Source organism: Phaseolus vulgaris, chromosome 10 (genome assembly GCF_000499845.2).
Source record: "Phaseolus vulgaris cultivar G19833 chromosome 10, P. vulgaris v2.0, whole genome shotgun sequence".
NCBI lineage: Eukaryota > Viridiplantae > Streptophyta > Magnoliopsida > Fabales > Fabaceae > Phaseolus > Phaseolus vulgaris.
The window spans coordinates 43,367,308-43,383,615 of record NC_023750.2 but is presented as its reverse complement, the minus strand read 5'-3'; the positions used below and the strand labels follow the sequence as shown (position 1 = coordinate 43,383,615).

At 29.5% G+C, this 16,308-nt stretch overlaps 2 protein-coding genes across 2 annotated transcripts; both read left to right on the top strand.

The window, feature by feature from the left end:
• The first annotated feature begins 1,442 nt into the window (after positions 1-1,442).
• LOC137818368 (glyoxylase I 4) lies at positions 1,443-3,275 on the top strand. Its single transcript, XM_068621745.1, has 3 exons — positions 1,443-1,703; positions 1,834-1,939; positions 2,822-3,275. The coding sequence occupies exons 1-3, from the start codon at positions 1,546-1,548 to the stop codon at positions 3,080-3,082; spliced, it is 525 nt and encodes a 174-aa protein (XP_068477846.1). The 5' UTR covers positions 1,443-1,545; the 3' UTR covers positions 3,083-3,275.
• A 6,930-nt stretch (positions 3,276-10,205) lies between these two features.
• Positions 10,206-13,385, top strand: LOC137819050 (peptide deformylase 1A, chloroplastic). Its single transcript, XM_068622774.1, has 4 exons — positions 10,206-10,835; positions 11,519-11,608; positions 11,712-11,779; positions 12,885-13,385. The coding sequence occupies exons 1-4, from the start codon at positions 10,464-10,466 to the stop codon at positions 13,123-13,125; spliced, it is 771 nt and encodes a 256-aa protein (XP_068478875.1). The 5' UTR covers positions 10,206-10,463; the 3' UTR covers positions 13,126-13,385.
• Positions 13,386-16,308: the final 2,923 nt, after the last annotated feature.

The following is a 16,308-nucleotide window of genomic DNA, read 5'->3' as shown; positions in this document are numbered from 1 at the left end:
ATATCAAGAAATAAAATTTCAATAATCTTTGCTCCAACTATACATTAAAATTGTAAACATGTCTTTACACATTAATCTTAATTTTTTTAAGGGAATTTTGGATTCACATTGTACTGACAGGAATCAAACGACAGGTGTTAATACCGACATGATCAAAGTCATTAGGATCGAACAGAAGGTTAGCAAGACTAAATACCGATTAAATATTAAGTAATACGTTATTAATTATGATTCAAAATTCTAATTCAGTCCAACAACCATGAACCATAATAATCATATAAATAATCACAAGTTTTGAGGTAAAACTACATTGTCATTACGCATTAATTGTACCGAATATTGAATATCAAAATCTCACTTGAATATCAAATTGTTTTTTACCGGTATCATCCTGACCGAGTATTTGCAAAGGAGTAGAGACTAGTGAAAAGAAAGAAGAGAAAACAATTTAAGGGTAGAGAGTTGTTTGGTGAAGCGGGAAAAAAAAAAGTGACCTACCGACCAAAGAGAAAGACAATAGTTTTCTTAGTCTCAACTCACTTGATAACACACATAAAATGTTATTAGAATAAAAAATTGTTCAATTAAATCCAAATTCACTTTTCCATTTCTAACTTTATTCAATAAAACTATAATGTACCATTCATGCGTCTTTAACCAAAAGTTTCCGACGACAAGATTGAATACTATTATAAATGTATTTATTTTGCTGATATGGTTTATTAAAATTCATAATTTATGATTTAAATATTTACATAATATAAAAATTTATTATATAAACTAGCCGGAACACAGACAATTTAAAAAATAGGATAAAAAAAGAAAGTACGTGAAAAGAGAGAAAGTAAAAAGAACTGAATATAACAAATATCTTTAATTTTTTATTTAATTAAAAAGAAGATCAGTTTAAAACAGAAAAGTACCAATATCTACATACTCCTATAGTCCACATCTAACAATAAATATTAATAAATATATTTAATTTTTTATTTAATATTTTTTGAATTGAATGATATTAAATAAAATAAATTTTAAAATTAAAAAACTACTTTATTAAATATATAGGTATAGATTAAATATTTATTTTATATAGAAGCGATCGAGAATATACGGATTTTAAGGTTTGAAGTTTTGCTTTGTCAGAAGAATCTCAGCTATGTTATTTTAGTATTTTAAAATAAAATAAAAAATAGTTTTGTAATTCAGAGGGTTGATGTTTTTTTTTTTTAGTTTTTAGTAAATATTTATTATAGAATAAAAACAAATGTGTATGATAAGTGTCACGTGTCATGAACCGGCACACAGTGGTAAGATCCTAGTCAGCATCGAGTGGTTGATGTAATCGACAAAATACGTATCTGACAGACGTACCACGAAAAGGGACACGTGGCGCACAGCAGAGGCTTCAAAGGCTCTATATAGAGCAGTAGCAGTTATGCTACTTTTGCGACACTCTTTCTACCTTCATTTCAATTTTCCATTTTCTTTTCTTCCACTTTCTCTGGTTTTTCATTTTCTTTTGTTGAAAAGATCTTTTGTTTGACAATGAAGGACACCAGTGTTGAAAACCCTCTGCGCCTTCAGTCTGTAAATCACATCTCCCTCATATGCAGATCAGTGGAAGAATCAATGGATTTCTACCAGAACGTTCTTGGATTTTTCCCCATTAGAAGGCCTGGTTCTTTTGATTTTGATGGGGCATGGTAATTAGTTTCACACACAACATCACCATCATGAATCATTAAGATCAAGATCTTTTTTTGCAGCTAAAAAAAATGCCTTTATGCAGATAATCTTGGTGGGGTTTTCATTTTCTGTGTGTTTACTTCGCAGGCTATTCGGCTATGGTATTGGGATTCATCTGCTAGAAGCAGAGAACCCAGAAAAGTTGCCAAAGAAGAAGGAAATTAACCCGAAGGATAATCATATATCTTTTCAGGTCAGAGTATTTTGTAAATTGAAAATCAAGTTCAATCAAGTTGAACACGTTTCTAGGAAGATCAAAATTCTAGTACATTGATGTGGATTTGTTAATGATTTCTTTAAGAGAAGAAAGAGAACAATCCCGAGATATAATAAAAACAAAGTATCAGAAGATAGACAAAATCATGACCTTTTCAGTTTTAGGCATAATCACTTCTTGCTTTGTATGACCACTTGTTCACCAAACACACTCAAACTTTAGTGATAGGTAGCTATCATTAACTGGGAGTTTGCTTTGATATTTTGAAGAGTTTTCCGTGTGCAACATTGTTTTTCTTTGTACTTATCTACACTTCTGAGTTTTCTCTCTCTCTTAAAGCCAAATGCACACAGACACAAACAAAGTTATTATGCATAGGCAAGTGTTTTGTAGTTCCTTGTATTCAAGATTTCAAGGGTTTTGATTGCAAATCTAATATGCCGATTTTATATGAAGTTGAGTTACGATGAATGTTCACTTCTTAATATGATATCAGAATTATTTTTGAGTTTCTTAATATGATATCAGAGTTATTTTTGAGTTTATCTTAATAATTGTTTATTGAGCTTATGCGCCCGTTATCATACCACTTGTAATATATTATACCACTTGTAATATATTATCTCATATACGAGAGTAGGTTAAAAATCTCTCATCAACTTAGAGATTATGATATTTCATATTATATAGGTTTCGTATAATCTCTAGGTTTCGTCATCGATTATGACATTTCATAGTATATAGGTTTTCAAATCGATTTTATAAGATTGTATTACGCTTAAATTTCAGTTCTTAGTTTTTGATGAGATCACTATTATGAAGAGAGATTTATAATATGTGTGATTTGTGGTTGAGCAGTGTGAGAGCATGGGGGCAGTGGAGAAGAAGCTGAAGGAGATGGATATTGCTTATGTGAGAGCAACGGTGGAGGAAGGTGGGATCCAAGTGGACCAACTCTTCTTCCACGACCCTGATGGCTTCATGATCGAGATATGCAACTGTGATAGCTTACCTGTGATTCCCTTGGTTGGTGAAGTGGCAAGAACATGTTCCCTTGTGAATCTTGAGAAAATGCAGAATCAGCAGCAGCAGATACAAAACATGCTTCAACAACTGTGATGACATGATCCTTAAATTATGTGGTGAATCTTAAGAGTATATCCACAGGGATCGATCACAAAAGGAGTAGTTAATCTTTTTATGTGGCTGAGTGGTTAATTTATCATGTTGTTTCTTTTTTTTTGTTCAGTTTCCATTGTGACATAATCATCAAATAATAAACAATTTGCCAAACACAGTAGTGCTTTTCCAACGATGTTCCAAAGTGGAGTTTGCGTTGCTGGTTTCATTTTAAAATCATATAGTTTTCTGTAAAGTTTTTGCTTTGGTACCTTTGTGATCAAGTGACCCACATTCACATGATAGCAAATGAGATCATTCCATGTCATTTGATTAAGCATAATTGTTCCAACTCAACATTAAACAATGCTGTGTCGTATCTCATTCACCTTCTTCATGCTCACTTTTTCAATTCATACGATGATTAACATTCTTTTCTGCAAGCAATACACTTGTTATTAACACGTAAAATATGCCAACTAAATTTTTAATTTAAAAGATAAAATATTTATTTAAATATTTCAGTATTTTTTTTATAATTATGTTGGAGATTCTACGTCAACTAAAAATAAGGACAATTCATTGTATATAAGTGGGTGTAAACCTCACTTCATAAGCCGGTTTTATGGAGTTGAGTTAAGCTTAAAGTTCACTTTGTAATATGGTATGAGAGCCATTTCGAGTCTATTCTAGCGAGTATTTGTTGAATTTATCAGGTTATCCGCTATCGGGCCGTTATCGAACCACCCATAATATGTTATTCCACGCACGAGCTGTCACTCTCGACGTGAAAGAGTGTGTTGGAGATCTCACGTCAACTAGAGATAAGGACAAATCATTGTATATAAGTGAGTGCAAATCTCATCTCATGAACCAATTTTATGGAATTGAATTAGGCTTAAATACACTTCGTAATAAGTTATAATTTGATACATAATTGTTATTCAATTTATACACCTTAAACAAATATATTATGTTTTTATCCGGTGGAAAGATTTGTTTCTTTTCACTTGTTGCAGAGGAGTGACATTTTTGTTGGCAGTGTTTTTTTTAATGACACTAGTGATAATAATGGGATTAAAAAATATTATATATATATTGATAACTATTTTATACAATGCACACTTGTGTTTGATGTAGAGTTGTAAATTCTTTAAAGAGCCTCTTCCACTCAAATTATTATGCTAGAAAACAATCATGCAAAAAAGATAATAAGTTATAATATCTTAACAATGACTTTGGAAACATTTTTGTATCAACACCTTGTAATGAATGATATTGCAAATTCACACACGACACCTTCTTTTCATATCTATCACGTTTTAATGACAAAGTAAAGTGACATGATCTTTTATCGATTTGGTTAATAAATTATGTCTTTATTCATATGATTTTGGTTATTGATAAAGTCTAAATATCTTATATATATAGTATAATATATACTATATATTAATCACGCATTTATAATAATAATAATCATTTCAAGTAAAGTAAGTAATTAATTAACATAATCCATTTGAAAGCCTTGAAAGTTTGAATAACATGTACATCTAAATTATAAGTAGGAAGAAATATAATTTTAAAAAAAAGGATAAATATATTGATTGAGAAAGAATAGATATTTGATTTTTCTTTTTAAGAGTGGGAAGAAATATAAAGAAAGAAATAACGCGAAATCAATTATGTATATTGATTCATTGGTTACATTTAGTTTTATTAACCCTAAGTTTTACCTTTAAAGATAAATTAATGAAATGATTAGAAAAGTGGGTGAAACACTTTTTAAGAAGAGAATTAAGAAATGTTGGATGTTAGGTAACCCTAATAATGAGTATCCTTTGTTGTATTTCCGCATAAAGGATTTGGATTTGGTGGTCCAATTTCTGATTCCTTCACTCCCATTTCCCATTTTCAACCAACTCCATGTGTGGTCCTCAAAAACTTGTTCTATCATTATTATTTTCAACAGTACAATTCAATTCGAGTCTTCCACTTCGATGAATGATGGTGGAAAAATCTACAAAAGATAATTCCACGATCAAATTAGTCCGAATAGAATATACAATGTAAGAGTTGAGAGAATAAAATTACATTTGATACTTATTGTCTATGGTATTTATACTTTTTACATGAATATTTATTGTCATAGATCCACACGTAAAATTTAAAAGAGGATTCAATTATATCTTAATTATGATTTACAAATAAATTGACTTAATTATGATTAAATAACGTTTTAAAGATTCTATTTGAATTTAAGTAGTTGAAAGACCATCGACTAGTCGACCCTCTTGACCATCTGATTATTGACTTCAATAATTATACGATTTTGATCCACGAATTTCATATGTATACCTTATCTATCTGCATAAGTATAGTATTAAATTAGAATTTATTCTTAATGCAACAATTTTATGAAACAATCCTATTTTATAAAATAATAGTTATACTTAAAAATATATTGTTAATTTTTAAACATATATATATTACACTTTATATTTATTATATATATATATATCAAATAATTGTATTTAAAATTAGAATATTTTATTAATATGACTTAAATTTTAAAAATAAATATTTGATATTTTATTTAAATTTATTGGATTGTTATTATTTTTTATTTTTGAAACAGGTCTAAATGATATATTGGTTCAATATAAGCTGAAAAATTTGTAGTCCGTTCAGAAAATGCCCTTTTTTGGCTTGATACAAAATTGTTAGGTGTTCTGTTGACTTATTCCCATTCAAACGCCGTTTCAAATAAATTTTGGCCTAACTTGGTTAATATTTCAAAACAAGACACAATTTTTTGCCCAACCTAAAATACACTATTCTTAAATTTAAAAAAAATTCCATACAAAAAATTAACCCTATATACAACATAAATAATATATTATTGTCTTATCCAAAACTATTTCAGAAAGATTGATTATATTTTATATTTTTTTAAACTATAATCGTGCTTCAGATCCTAATTTTTTTTAAAAAAAATATTAAATTCTATTAGTGTGAATGCAATTGGTAAAAAATAAATTCGTACATTCTCAAGATAAGCAACGATTACACTCAAAGTAATTTACATTTAATATTTTAACAAATTAATTTTCAATTTTTAATAAATTGCATGATTAAAAAATATCACACATTTATTATTTTTTAAAATTTAAATACTACCCTTTATATATAAAATCAAACCTCAAATAACTACTTCACTTCCGTATTTTTAAAAAGACGAATCATTCTGAACTTGTATTAATACGACTTCATTTACATTTATAAAAATAAAATAAAAAATCATATAATTTCTTTGAAATAAAATAGTGTCGAAAAATACTATTTCAGTAAATATTAAATCAAAGTAAAAAAAAAAACTAATTATTACGCCACGCATAATATTATTTTTAACTTTCTTATTATATATGACGATTTTTGCATCACTTGAAACAGAGTAATCTATGACCCTTCAATTAATCAGGGTTAGTTTAATCGATTAAACATACACTAATTATTTATTATCTAATTTATCTTTTGTGAATAATCATTAAACTTTCCCCTGTACTTAACAAATCAGAAGAAAAAAAAAAGAAGAGATAGGAAGAAATGAAAAATTTCTCATAAAATCAACTTATAAGATAAAACTTACATCCAGTTATATACTATGAAATGTCTTAATATTTAATTGATGTGGGATCTCTAACCATAAATAAAAGGAGGGGGAGAAAGAGATAAAAAACACTTATATGTCTAAATACATGGTTTGTGCATAAAAACAATGAACACAATTTACAGAAAAAAGATGCATAACATTATGCATGAATGAATTTATTAGGCATAAGAACATGGAACTATTTTATTCTTGACATATACTTATGATGAAGCTAGTGTTCCCTGTGATTGTCTATGGATTGAAGGCTCTGAAGTAGCAGATGGTGCCTGAAGTTCTTGATGAAGGCATCAGCACTGGCATTGATGTCTTCTGTTGCCATCTTCTCTACCTTCTTTGCATCTCTCTCTTTCTTCTCTTCCCTTGGAAAAGCTTCATGCTTCATGTAGTTTCTTCCCATTGTTCTTGCTTCTGTCAGTGTTGTGCTACAAATATATTCAATGGAATATTGATGCTTTGTAACCTCATCTCTGCTTCCTTATATATACACATACCAAGCAAAAGGGAATATGTATATATAGTTTCTTTTCTCTTTCTCATCTTTTTCACTATTCAAAGTCAAAGATAGGTCACAAACATATAACTAAAAGATGCTTAGAACTTTCAAGCAGCCAAAATTTAGGTCTTGGTAGGTTTAGGGTTTATAGAACTTTCCTGTTTAAGTTTTGTCTTTTTTTTTCATGAAAATCTTATATTCTGTGATTCCATTCTACTTTTTAATGGTGAATGAATGACCTTGTGCATATATTTTCTGGTTGTAACAAAAAAAATTCAATTTTTCTTAGTGTTGTTTAAGATATGATTTCATTGCCCTTCAAAGATTCTTGCTTGATGAGTCAAATAATATTGCTGCAACTTTAGTTAATTGTTGTATATAGAGAATCTAGTGTGCCTTTAAGACCATTGACAGATTAAGAACTTTGACAAATTAATGTTAAAAACTTAACATATGCTTTTACTTTCTCAATTGATTTGAACAATTATAAAAAAAAAAAAATATTTTTGTTGAAAACTATTACTATATTACAAATAAAAAACTAATAGTCGTTTTTAGGTAATTAAAAGTAATTAATAAAATATATTACACTAAAAGAAAAACATGAAATAGAAATCAGTTTTAGAGACAAAAAATAATTAGCTGCTATGGTGATTAAATTAGAAACCATTTTAGAGACTAAAATAAATTGGTTTCTAAATTAGTTTTTATTATTATTAAATAATTTATAAATTAGTATCTAATTAGCAACAAGGTTTTTGCTACCAAATTTAAAATATAAATAATGAGTAGTTAAAACTTTGGTTGCTAATTAGATACTAGTTTAGAAACCATTTATTAATGATAAAAATTAATTTAGAAACTATTTTTTTTAGTTTCTAAAATGTCTCTAATTTAGTTAATATAACAATAAATCTTTTTTTTTCTTTAAAATTGATTTCTATTTCATGTTTTTTTTAGTGTTATATAAAAAAAAAATAGTTAAGTCACTTTAAAATATTTATAATTTTTAATAATTAATTTTATGGAAGAATCCAAAGATAATCATCTTTAATGAATCTCACCCCTTTCAATTATACTTTTTTATACACAATATTCAAATATAATTTTTTTATTTAAACAGATAAAGTAGAACTGGAACCAACAAAATATTGATATGTTTAATTAATTGTGCATCTTCACAGTCATGGCCAATATCCACTTTTTATTCTGTAATATTTTTTAATCATGTATTTAGCCATTACAACTAAGTTCTTCAATTACTTTTATTTTATTTTAAAAGTTTCCAGTTTCAATTTTTTTTCCATGAATTAATTAAAATGTAACTAATTATAGACTATTTTTCTTTTCTGAATTGATTAAGATGTAATTAGAGATCTTTGTTATAATATTTTACAAACCTTTAATGTGTTTATTTTCTGCATTGATGACAGGTTCAGATCCCATAAGATAATCATCAACATAGCAACATTAATTAGCAACATATACATTAAAAACAAACATACACAAGTATGTGTCATAATTTCTGCTGCATGTGTTCTTAAAAGTAATAAACTATAATCTGCAACTCTGGTATCTGCACCTACCTGCCTAACTCAGAGAAGATAGGTACAAAGCATGCAATTAAAGAAGTTCCTCCCAAGAAAAGTAGAAGAACTGTAGCATGATTCGTTTATGTGATTATCCTTACATACGTGGAATTCATTATGATCATGGGGTTTGCAGAAGTTCCAGATTTCTATGCATGCAGTTGTGGAAATGTCAAAAATCTAAAGGTATAAGCTATGTTGATTATTTTATAGCTAACATCCCAATGAAGAAAAGTGGCTTTATGCTGTTTCTTGGCATTTGGTGGTGGCTATTTAGCCAACAAATGGAAGATTCTTGAAGGGAAAATGGCAGGGAAACACAAAGCAACTTTTGTACATATGCATGTAAATCTATCAGTAACGTGTTTGAAATCTGAAAATGGTTTAACTAGCTTCTGGTTTTTCTTCTTCTTTTTATTCCTTTTAACTATGAAATTTGATTTGGCATGTTATTATAAACATATGAAAATGACTTGGACTCTATCCTGTTTTCACTTTAATCCATATCCATTATTTATCTGCAGATGATAGATCCTCCTATAAGGAAGATGGAAAAGGGTTTTTGGGGCATTTTTTCAAGAAGCCTTCAAAATTATGATAAAGATGGTATTGGTATCTATATAAAATAAAAAGATAAAAATATTTTATAATATATAAATAAATATATATTTTACTTTATGAATTGATTTTATAAAATTAAATTAAACTTAAAATTTACTTTCTAATAAATTATAATTTTAAAGAGAAAGACCTTTATCATACCAAACTAAAAAGAGTAACCATAACAACTACTAAATTGATGATAGTTACACCATAAAATTTGATTTAATGAATTTTTAGGCCTAACTATGGTTGTTTCCTTTCATATGTTCTTTCTTACTTCCATAATTTTTTTATTTTAAAAAATATTCTGAATTACTTAATTTGAATTTTTTTTTTAAATTTGTAATTAGCTTATGGATTCCGTAATCTGGAAGCCTTTTTTTCATATGCATGATTAATTTTCGAATTACATAATCTGAAAGTCTTTTTTAGTTTATAGATTATGTAATCTGGAAGTCTTCTTTCAAATGCGTGTCATATTACATAATTCGAAAACTACTCTATAGGGTAACACAAGAAGAATAAAAAGGTATTTTCATGTTTTGTATCGAGGTAAGAACCTATGAAGATGCAGGTAGAAAAAGTCAATAACTAGAAAGCCCAACAGTTCCTCTTGGTCCGGTCCTTTCGATTGGAAAATAGTGAGTGAGCCCATTCATATGTTAGCCCATTTCTTCCTGCACCCCTATACTCTTTTCTTTCACCGACAATGTTGCTCTTTTTTTCATCTTTTTCATTGAAAACCTTAAGTCCATTCTTTTTTATTATGAAATTCTGGTTCGGAATTTGAAATATAATTTTACACATGAAAAAAGAAAATCTTACATTTTTTTTTCAAAAAATTTCAGAATTGAAAGATTAATAATATGAAGGTGGAGAAAGAAATTGCCCCTATGTTATCCAAAAAGAAACAGTCATATGTTGTCTAATGAGTCCAAAAACAGCAGAAGCCATAAACAGTCCCTTTGGGGTGGTGCTTGGTGGTGAAGATTTGCATAACAATCTGCACAAACTGTGAAAAAGGGCATGGAGGCCTTGCACTTGCACCGCGTGCTTCCCATGCCTGTTCCTCAAAATTCCATCTTTTGGCGCGCAACTGCAACCCCATTATCCACAGTTCCCATTGCAAGGCCACCATTGCGTTGGAAATCAGCATCCTCCCAAACTTGCACTGCCAGAGCAGGGTGGTTTTTGGGTCTTGGAGCAGACACCAAGAAGACAAATTTACCTGACACTGTCAAAGCCGGTGACCCTGTTCTTCACGAGCCCGCTCGGGAAGTTGATCCCAATGAGATAAATTCGGAGAAAGTGCAGAATATCATTGATAACATGATTAGGGTCATGAGGAATGCTCCTGGAGTTGGTCTAGCTGCTCCCCAGATTGGAATTCCTTTCAGGGTCTGTTCCATTTTTCCTAATTTTCTGTTTTATAGGTTCCCCATTTTGTGTATTTCTCTTCACTTACCTGTTTTAATTAAGTTAAATACATGTTTTTAATAATAAAAATTCGCTTCCACATTCCATTTCTATTAGAAATTAAGATATTTTATAGCATATAAGTAACCTTATAAGATGATTTATGAGATTGAGTTAAGTTTAAAATTCACTCCTTATAAATCAAATCGATTTTATAAGGTTGAGTTTGACTTAAAATCAACTTCTTAATATCATATTGGAGCCTATTTTAGTGATTGTTTATTTGACTTATCAGGTCACTTGCTATCAGACCCATATTGGAACACCCTAATATATATATAGTCCCACACACATTGATGATCTCATATCGGTTTACTTATTTTGAGAAGATAGCGGCAAAGTTAGGATGAAGTTACTTCATACTTGTTACAATAATAGTGTGGAACAATTGAAAGTCAAATTGTGCATCTCATTTGTACAATGTTCTGCCATTCCTGTAATAAGAAAGTGCGTTGAAGGCTTACCTTGAAAAATGGTTGCTTTACTTTTTTAACAATATGCTGATAGTTCAAAGCAATGAGGTTTATTGTGCTAGAATATTCTGATGTCACTGCACAATGTGGAGCTGTGTGGAAATATATTTCATTGTCTTCTCGTTTATGCAGATAATTGTTTTGGAAGATACCAAAGAGTATATTAGTTATGTACCGAAGGAAGAGGCTAAAGTTCAAGATAGAAGGCCTTTTGATCTTTTGGTATGTTCATATGCAGAGAAAAGGAGATAATTTAATTTAAATCTACAGTTTTTCCCTAAGGTCTGTTACTTTAATACATCATTCATTAGTTTTCTTGAGGCAGGTCATCCTGAATCCCAAGCTAGAGAAGAAGACCAAGAAGACTGCTCTATTTTTTGAAGGGTGCTTGAGGTGTGTGCTTTGTCTTTGCTAGACTATAAATTCACTATCTGAGAGTAGAACCTATTGTATACTTCTTCTTACACTTGGAAATTTGTGTATGCCTAAAACATTTGTTGCACTAACTCTCTCTAGGCTATTGGTCCTTTTTGGGGAAATGGCTATTTTCTTTTTATCTGAGAGCAATATAATGCACCACTTCTCTCAATTACTATAACAAGACCTAATTCTAAGATGCAGGCAAACAATTTGACATTATCTAATGATTTTGCTTAATGCAGTCTATTAAAGTGCGTATATGCCTTCATTAAATTGCTTGAAAGATTATGTGCCAGGGGTTTATATTTTTTGCTTGATGGCTAAAAGTGTATTACTAATGCATAGTAGTAGTAGTTGCTTTGATAGAACTATCTTAAAAAATGATTGTTGGCACATACATTGTTGAAGATTTTACATCATGTGGAGATATAACCAAATTACAATATATAAGTGGGTGTAAACTTCAACTTAAGTTTAAAATTCATTTTTTAAATATGGTACTAGAGTCATTCGGAGTTTATTCCAGCAAAATTAGTTGAGTTTTATCATGTCACCCATTATCGGATCTCTTTCTATTTCCACGCCTGATCTCCTTGGTATGACGAGTTGTGTTGGAGATTTCGTATATGACAAAATTATAGTATATAAGTGGATGTAAACTTGATTTTACAAGTTGGTTTTGTAGAGTTTGATTATGCTTAAAACTTACTTTGCTAAGATACATTAATGATTTCAAAATTTTAAATACTGGTCTGAATGTTTGATATATTATTGTTCAAATCTGGCTTATTAGCCTTATGTATCCTGAAGTCAACCTGTATTTTGTTTGTTTTAGTAGTTTGATGTCTAATATTCAGGAGCTTTGTGGATATCCTAACTTCAAGCATTCCAAAATAGAAATTTGTTAATTGTGAGGTACCATGAGTATAATGCTTGAACATGGCTGCAGTTCCCAAAGTGACATGTGCAGCACTATAGTGAGATATCTTATTAATCTCATGCCATAGTGAATGAGATTTCTTCCAACTTGTTCATCTACAGTACCACATACATCTGAAATGGTTATAACATTATGCAGTGTTGATGGGTTTAGAGCACTGGTGGAAAGATCCCTTGATGTTGAGGTCACAGGTTTGGATCGCTATGGTGTGCCAATCAAAATAAACGCATCTGGGTGGCAGGCCAGGATTTTACAACATGAATGTGATCACTTGGAGGGAACTCTGTATGTTGATAAGATGGTACCTAGAACTTTCAGAACTGTGGACAACATGGACCTGCCTCTTGCTCAGGGATGCCCTAAACTTGGTCCTCGTTAACCCTGCTTTTGTCTCTGACAAGGAATTGAATACAGATTTCTAATGCATGTTATTGACTTCTGTGAATCCTAAATGGAACACCAGAATCAATGCCACCATTTTTGCCAAGAATAGCCCTTGCACTACACTACAAGATGATGTGCAAGTTTCAGTGCTGTATCATTACTTTGAAAAAAAGTTCTGAATTGTAGATTATGAAAGTTTGATTTTTCTCTCCATTGTAGTAATAAGATTTTTCTGTTACTTCATTGAGATTCAAACCTGTGTTTTCACATGTTCTTTTGTACTTCAGTTTCAACTGGGTAGGTTGTGATAGTAGTCTAAAGCTATGTTGACAATGATCCATAAATGGGAAGAACTCGAAGAAAAAAAAGATAACTTTCATATTTTTTTCAACAAAATAATAATTTTTATTATATAAGAATTAAAATTTATATGCATAGAAATCCTTATTTCTTGTTTCCAAAGAAGCTAACTTTGATGTTTTTAAACACATTGTGTTAAAAGTTAACATTTATATGCATAAAAAATCATATTTATTACTTTGTTATGTATCACAAAAATGTTAGGACAATAAAAATGTTGATTAAATATTTAATAAATATAATTATAATAGAATTAATATGTAGAATAAAATGTGAAATCATTGTACTTTTTCTTCTTCTTCTTGAAAAGAGATACCTAGATGGGAAACAAAATGTTGGGTTTAGGAACATTGAAACATAACGAAAGCAACGGTCCAATTCGGCGGCGATGTTGTCATTGTGTATACCTAACCTTTTCTTTTGCTAACCGATGGTTGAAACATGTCCATTATTAAATGTCCAACAACACCACATCAAAATAATCCAAAATTATAATAATTACATTCCAACCCATTATAATCTTATAATAATAATAAAAAAAAATGATTGAATGCTGAAGGTAAATATTAATAGGTAACAAGTTTTACTTTTCCAACATCAATAATGTTTTTAATAATGTTTTTTATTTTACGAGAGTTTAATTCAAAAATTAACTTAAAGTATATTATTTTTATAAGGTCGGGTTTCTTTTAGAGTGATTCGTTCTGTTATTTTGTTTTCGATCTTTACGGTTTTCAAGTGCAGTGGTCTCTGATTGGTTTTTTCTTTCAGTTTTCAAGTGCAGTGGTTTCTGATTGGTTTTTTCTTTCGTCGAATGAGTGGGAGAAACTTGTAAATGTACTTTGACGATCAAGTTAGTTCGAGTATAATATGCAAGTGAGTCGAGAAAGAAAAATTACCTTTGACGCTTGTCTTTCTTTAGTATTCATACCTTTTGGATGAGCCTTAGATGTTATGGATCTGTTCGTGAATTCCAAATAACGTCCAATCGTACCTTAATCACCATCTACAACTAAACTGACTTAACTATAATTAAGTGTGAGTTTATGAGCTATGTTTGGATTAAGAAACTCATTTGACTTTTTTTTGTCAGTCGACCATGTCGATCTTCTCAACTATGTTTGGATTAAGAAACTCATTTTTTTTTGTCATTCGACCATGTCGATCTTCTCAACTATCTGGTAGTACATATATACTAAGAATAATTTTTTTATTTCTTCTCATGTATATACTCCACTTGGGAAAGAAAAACATGAAAAAAAGAGAGAAAATGAAGAAGTTAAAGTGGAATTTTTGGAAAGGAGAAAGTGAATGAGGTCACAAAAGAATAATAAGCAGTTAGTGCGAATGTTTTTTTAACAATGATTTCAGAAACAGTAATTAGTGATCACAGAATCACGTCACGATTAAGTGATTATCTTCACTCTCACTCTCTCTTACTTATTGTAATATGTCCCATGAAACAGATGGAAAGTGCCCAAGTGGGGATAATAAACCATATTTATATTTATTTCTATTTCCACAATTTCGTTTTTTCAACTTTCTAATAAATTATTGCGTCTATATGATTATGAGATCCAGCACCACCCACGTTGAATTCAATGCTTTGATTTTTCTTGTTACCAACTTTTTTTATTAAAAAATAAATAAAATGTGAGTACATTTTAATTAATTCGATACTATGCTTGAAAGGAATATATAATATTTAAAACTTCACCATAGTTTTTTAGAAGCAACAAGGAAGAAGGTATTTGGATGCGATGATGTTTCACACCGAAGATTAAGGTTTAAAGATAGCAATAATTGGTGAGTGGAATTATTAATTATAGCACCTTCACAAAATAAATTATTATTAAAATAGTGTAGGAATATATTTGGATTAAAAAAAAGAAAAAGGGAAAGCATGCATAAAGATTTTCCCAGAAAAGCAAATGTTGATTAAAAAGGAATTTGCTACATTGATGATTCAATTCCCAAAACCAACAGAATAAATAGATGCTACCTCTAATTACTCTTTCATAGGTATAACCAAAAAGGGTTATTCCATCTCACTCACACCAACATTCATTATTGTTAAAATTTTAAAATTAATTAAAAATAATAACATTTTATATTTTATAATATACAAATATATGTAAAATTGAGATTATAAAATGAAGTTTAGTCCGAGTTTATTAAATTTATTGTATCAGTCATCTATGTCTATGGTAGAGTTTATTGAACTTATCAGACCATCTATGTCTATTGTCAGAGTTTATTGAACTTATCAGACCATCTATGTTTATTGTCAGAGTTTATTCAACTTATCAGACCATCTATGTCTATTGTCAGAGTTTATTCAACTTATCAGACCATCTATGTCTATTGTCAGAGTTTATTCAACTTATCAGACCATCTATATCTATTGTGAGATTTTATTGAACTTAACCGACCATCTGTGTCAGAGTTTATTGGACTTATCAGATCGTTTATGTTAAAGTTTATTAGAGTTATGAGAACATTTATATTACAGTTTATTGAAATTATATTATAATTTCACATCTTAACTTATCAACTCCTCATAAATTGATTTACATAAAATTGAATTAGAATTATAAATCACTTGTGGAATTAAACTTATTCATAGTGATCAATTTAGTGCCATATGCCAACAATAGAAGGAACAAGAAAACCAACACAAGAAATTCAACCATGTCTTTCATTCTGTTTGCAAGTGATCACAAATTCACAACAAACAAAACAAAAAAACAGAGGAATAAACAAAAGTAAAAGGAGAATACTAAACGAGGTTAAGATATTGCAATGCAGTGATGGTAAA